This window comes from Sorex araneus, chromosome 5, assembly GCF_027595985.1.
Source record: "Sorex araneus isolate mSorAra2 chromosome 5, mSorAra2.pri, whole genome shotgun sequence".
NCBI classification, from domain to species: domain Eukaryota; kingdom Metazoa; phylum Chordata; class Mammalia; order Eulipotyphla; family Soricidae; genus Sorex; species Sorex araneus.
In genome coordinates, this window is record NC_073306.1 from 88,487,817 (window position 1) to 88,493,816 (window position 6,000).

The window sequence follows — 6,000 nt, forward strand, 5'->3', positions numbered from 1 at the left end:
CACTTCTGGGTATAGCCCCTAAAAACTGAAAAGTTACCCTCTAATATTGACTTGTCTATAATCACAAATGCTGTCCATCTTCCTGGCCTCTAATCCCAAACTGTTTTTGGAATGCCTACACATCTCGAGGTGCTGGGGGTGGCGCACTAGGGCCACATCTGGCAGTGTGCTGGAGGGGAAGGGCATGTGTTGTGGATGGAACTCAGTCTCACATGTGCAAAGCATATGTTCTACCATATATACCAGAAAACTAAGGTAGTGAGAGACTAAAATAGTGCTCATCATTATATTCTCAAAATACCTGCTGCTAGAGTATGTATCATACCTCATTTTCTTACTGCATTATAAAATAGAAACTTAATTCTGAAGTAGACTTCTGGTTGTTCTATAGGCCACTCACTAGAATCACTGTATCACTGTCATCCCGTTGTTCATCGATTTACTTGAGCAGGAGCCAGTAACGTCTCCATCCGTCCGAGCCCTGAGATTTTAGCAGCCTCTCCTTACTCTTCTTTCTCAAAGACTGGAGCTCTTTCAGGGTCAGGGGAATGAGACCTGTTATTGTTACTGTTTCTGGCATATCGAATACGACACAGGGAGCTTGCCAGACTCTGCCATGCAGGCAGAATACTCAGTAGCTTGCTGGGCTCTGCGAAAGGCACTCGCGCGCGCACACACACACACACACGCACAATTTTTTTCTTCCCTCTCAATGATGATGTGTTGTGCGGCTGCTTTGCAGCTGCACAGTCTAGGAATATGTTAGAATGGGAAAACTAAATGCAGAAAAAAGTATGGAAAGGCAGAATTTTTTCACTTGTCACAGGATTTTATGGCTTAGTCTGCAATATTTTCTATAGGTATACTATTACATGACAAATTCAGTGACATGATTTAATATACTATTTGGAGGGTGCTCAGGGGACCATGAGGTGGAGATTGAATTGGAAAGTTCCTGCTAAGCCTGCTGTGCTCTCATTCCTTAATATATAGTCTTGTTAGTTTTAAAAATATTAAAAAGCTTCACACATCCTATAATTTATCAGAGTCAAATCGTTTACTATGGAAGGGTCTTATAAACTTAAGTTCAATGACATCTCTAATTTTTGCCTACATGATGAATATTGAAAAGATATTTAAAAAATAAATATACAACTCAATAATCCTTGTTTCAACTGTTACTTTATTCCAAGATGAGAGAATTAATTAAAAGTTTAAAGTATAACTGGGCAACCTTTAATCAGGCACCAAATTTTACTAAAGACAAACTGTGTATTTAAACGTGATCATGGAACAGTTCAAAATGCAGAGAAAGTAGGATGAGAAACATCTCACTGGCCAACAGATTGCTGATTCTTTCATTCTCTCTAAAACTGAACTTGAAAGGTAAACTGTTACTTCAGTTAACAGCAAAACAGAAATATTCAGTCAAGCAGAAGTTTCTATTTAGTGTCAACTGTCTCTAGCTGTCTCAGTGGGGTCAGACATCTTACATAACTGGCTGTGATTGAGCCTTCTTTGCCAGCAGCTTTAGATCTGAAATGCACTTGGCAATCGTCTCCTTTTCCTGTGATAAGGAAAGAAAAAATTGGTTAGATCTTTCCAAATCATATAGTTCTATAAACACTAAAACACCAAAGAATACCTCCAACGGGATTAGAACTCAGACGAACTGCTGGCTTAAAAATTAACTTTTTAACATTAAAAAAAATTCTATTTATGGGCAGCTCCTCGCAGAATGTCTCCAGACTAAGAACTAAGCTGCGGCCCCATGCCCCCCAGGAGGGGAAAGGTATTTCTCTCTCTCGCCTCTTCCTTGCCAGGGGTGAAGGGTGTGGTGACTGCCATATTATGACGACCACAGATGGGGTTTACAAGCTTGCAATGATCCAATACCTGGAAGAAATCTCCCTGGACTTAGTTGCTAAAGTACAGAAATCCAAAACCTCCTATCTCTTCACAACAGGTCTGACTCTAGTGGGGAACTTCTAATAATAGTGAGGTTTTTTTTGAAATATTGAATGTAACCAAAGTAAAGAGAAAGTGAAGTGAAATTCATCAGTTACAAGGCAGGGGGGGGGGGGAAGGGGCGGGATGGGAGGTATACTGGTTTTTTTTTTTTTTTTTTGGTGGTGGGATATGGGCACTGATGCAGGGATGGCTGTTTCAGCATTGTATAACCGAGACTGAAGCCTGAAAGCATTGTAATTTTCCACATGGTGATTCAATAAAAAAATAAAAATTAAAAAAAATCTATTTATTTTAAGAAGGCCCAGAGAAGTAATTAAAATCCTCTGGATCATAATTCTTGTGAGACCTGCATGAACTCTGAAGCCAGTACTATACTGTTACCATATGCTGCTCCATTAGCCATATAGCTAACAGCTATGTGAGAAATACTAACCCATTAAACTAATAGAGAAAGTTCACAAAATCCTTCTTAATCTGTTCTAAAAAAAAATTCTTTAGCTTTCAATTAAAGATAGCATAATCACTTTTACATAAGATAGCTAAAAGAGAAACACAAAAACACAAACAATGCACCAAATGTTGGCGGGTCCAATTTTTCTAGCCCTGTCTATACAAAAAATGACTTGACACGTCTAAAAATTTCTTTTCAAGAAATTAAACAGGAAGTTAAACAGCCTAGGAATTGTCCATGTATCACAGAGAAATAAAGTCAGCTGGTTATTGCTACCCAAATGATGGACCATGAAGGAAGTCTCCTGTCATCAGAACCACTGCTGTTTTTGAGCTATAGACTCAGAACTACCAGCTACTCTTATTCTAAGGGACGCTTGTTGGGGATGTCAATGATTCCAGAAGACTTCAACCATGTACCTGCTGGGCAGAAATGCTCTGCACCACATGCTTCTCCACCCAGTTAATCATGTGCTCCTGCTCCTTGCGACGCATCATATTCTGAACAGAGATATGATAGTCCAGGCGGTTCTTCACCTCCTTGTGTACTCTATGCAGCCGTTCCCGGTAAGTAACTTCCAAGGCCATAGCAATGTTATTCTGAAACAAAATTAAGTAATGATGAAAAGGTCACTTTAGCTCTTGAGGATTCTGACAATTAGCATGCCTCCATACTTACATTTTATGCAAAATTCTTTTATGTAATGTGAATAGGTAACAAATGCAGGTGGTAAATAATTCATAACAGCACATGGTAAAATGCATTTTAAAGAATCTGCAGTAAAAAGTCTCTTTCAGAACATACATTGGCCAACACCTCTATGTATTTGTATCCCTCCAGAAGTAATGAAAAGTTAGGTGCATGTACATACATTGCTTTCATTCATTATGACAGGCAGACCCACCTCAATTTTAAAATCACATTGGATTCCACTAGCTTAGCAAATTCTTTAATTTACTTGACTAAGTTCTATTAAGATTAGACTGCTCCCAATTTTTCACTACAAATTATGTGCATATACTGTTGACCTGCCTTTGTATTTATGTGTGAATAATTATTTGCAGGGAAGGGCCTAAGATGGCTGACTCCGGTTGAGTACTAACTATGCTCTAAACACTGCATCAATTCAATTACATCTTATAATCAACACCACTCTACACCATGGGATGGTCCTTAAACCCACTTTACAGGGGGAATACTGAGGCAGAAGCAAATAAATTTGTCAAAATAACAGATCTAGTACACTGTCAAATTTTACTATAAGGAATATCAAATTAGAAAGCTCTTAAAAATTCTTTTTTTTTTTTTGGCTATTGGGGGGTGGGGAGGGCCGGCGATGGGGAGGGTCCACAGCCAACAACACTCAAGGGTTACCCTGGGCTCTGCATTTCAGCAAGCACAGCATGTGCTATAACCCTTTGAGCTATCTCCCTGGGCCACAATACGGTTTCCAGCTGATAGCTATTTGTATACAGAAGGATATTTACTAACATTAATTTGTGCCAGACACTTTAATCCACTTCTTGAAGAGTTGATATTCTCTAATTTTCTAGATAGAAATCCAGGAAATATATCAAGTAATTTTACCTTTTCTTTTCCAATTTTTGTTTGTTTGTTCATTCTGGACTATACCCAGTGATGCTCAAGGATTACTCCTCGCTTGTGCTTAGGAATTACTCCTGGCAATGCTTGAAGGACCATATGGGATGCCGACGATCAAACCCTTGTCATGTGCATCAAACCCTTGTCATGTGCAACGCAAGTACTCCACCCACAGTACTATCTCTCTGGTCCCTCTCTTCCAATTTCCAACCTTTGTTTCCTTCTCTTCTAAAAGTATCAGCTATGACTTGCAGAGTATTGATCTCATAATGACAGGGATAATACCATCACTTAGCCTTAATGAGAATTCATACAGATCTCCCTGTTAAAGACTTAAATTACTAAATTTCAAGTAGGTCCTTAATACTTCTATATACATTTCTTTAGCCTTTCTTTTCAAATCCCCTTGCCTACTTTTCTCAGTAAATAAAAGATCCTGATTCCTACTTCACTGAGAAAAGGGAAGTAACAAGGCCAAGGATATAGCTCAGTAGCAAGAGTACTGATTTGCACACTCTATATATATATGTATGTGAGGCCCTGGGTTCAATTCCGGGGGAGTGGGGTGGGGGAAGAAACAATAAAAATGCCTACAACTTCCAACTTCTACCACCACATAAACCAATCTGCCTGAATTCATATTCAACATCTCTGCCTTCCTTGCTCTAACTGCAGCCAGACCCATGCTCCTGTGTTTTCTATTCAAAATCTCTGATCTACTAAAGGACAGCACTCCTGTAGATCTTAACCCACTTTTTCACATCAGTATCTCTCTGCTTAATGTTAATATGTAATCCTACTCTCCATTTGAGGAAAAATCTTGATTCCTAAGATGGGATGTGGCTCAAGTGGTAGAGCACATGCCTCCCATGTACTGATGCCCACTAGTACTGCATGTTCCCCATCCCACTAGTGTCTCTAGGAGTAGCTCCCAGAATAAAATCTTGACTTTACATCCCAACACCTGCCATCAATTTCTTTGCACATCATTAAAGTAAGACTCCTTGAGCAAGAAACGTAAAATGGATCAAGGAAAGTCTCTTCAACAAGTGGTGCTAGGAAAACTGGGCAGCTACCTGGAAAAAAAAAAAAAAAACTCAGACTTTTCTCTAATACCAGGCACACAAAAAAAGGCAGATCAAAATTGATTAAAGACCTCAGTATCAGATCTGAATCCATAAGGTACATGGAGGAAAATGTGGGCAGACCCCTCCATGACACTAAGGTATCTTTAAGCTAAGGTATCTTTAAAGATGAAGCAAGTGGAAGCAAAGATAAACAAGTGGGGCTACATTAAACCAATTAAGTTTCTGTACCTCAAAAGAAATGGTGACCAAAATCAGAGACAGAAATGGGAAAAATTATTTACTCAATACCCATCAGATAAGGGGTTCAAATCCAAGATACATGAGGCAGTGGTAGAACTTTACAAGAAAAAAAAAACCCTAACCCCATCAAAAAATGGAAAGAAATGAACAGAAACTTCTTCAGAAAAAGAAATACAAATGGCCAAAAGAAATATGAAAAAATGTTCTACATGGCTAATCATCAGGAGATGCAAATCAAAACAACAATGAGAAATCATCTTACACCAGAGACTGGCACACATTAAAAAAAAAAAAAACCAAGAACAACCAGTGCTGGCATGGATGTGGGGACAAAGGGACTCTCCTTCACTGTTGGTAGGAATGCTGACTGGTCCAGCCTTTTTTTGAAAAACAATATGGGCATTCCTCAAAAAAATTAGAAAGTGTACTTTCATATGGCCCAGCAATACCACTTTTGGGAATACACCCAGGAGGAGATGCAAAAACACACAGCAGAAATGACATCTGCAATTGTATGTTCATTACACACTCTTCACAATAGCTAGAATCTGGAAACAACCTGAGTGCCTGAGAACAGACAACTGATTGAAGAGACAATGGTGCATCTACACAACGGAAGACTATGCAGCTGTCAGAAAAAAATGAAGT

General features: G+C 39.0%; 1 protein-coding gene across 1 annotated transcript in view; it reads right to left on the minus strand.

Annotated features, from left to right (window-relative positions):
• Positions 1-1,165: 1,165 nt before the first annotated feature.
• The window catches only part of ATP5PB (ATP synthase peripheral stalk-membrane subunit b), a 12,023-nt gene continuing 7,188 nt past the window's right edge, over positions 1,166-6,000 (minus strand). The window contains exons 6-7 of the mRNA XM_004620097.2: positions 2,842-3,021; positions 1,166-1,567 (exon numbers count right to left, since the gene is read on the minus strand). Of these exons, the coding sequence (XP_004620154.1) occupies positions 1,490-1,567; positions 2,842-3,021 (258 nt within the window). The 3' untranslated portion in view covers positions 1,166-1,489. The remainder of the gene's footprint in view (positions 1,568-2,841; positions 3,022-6,000) is intronic.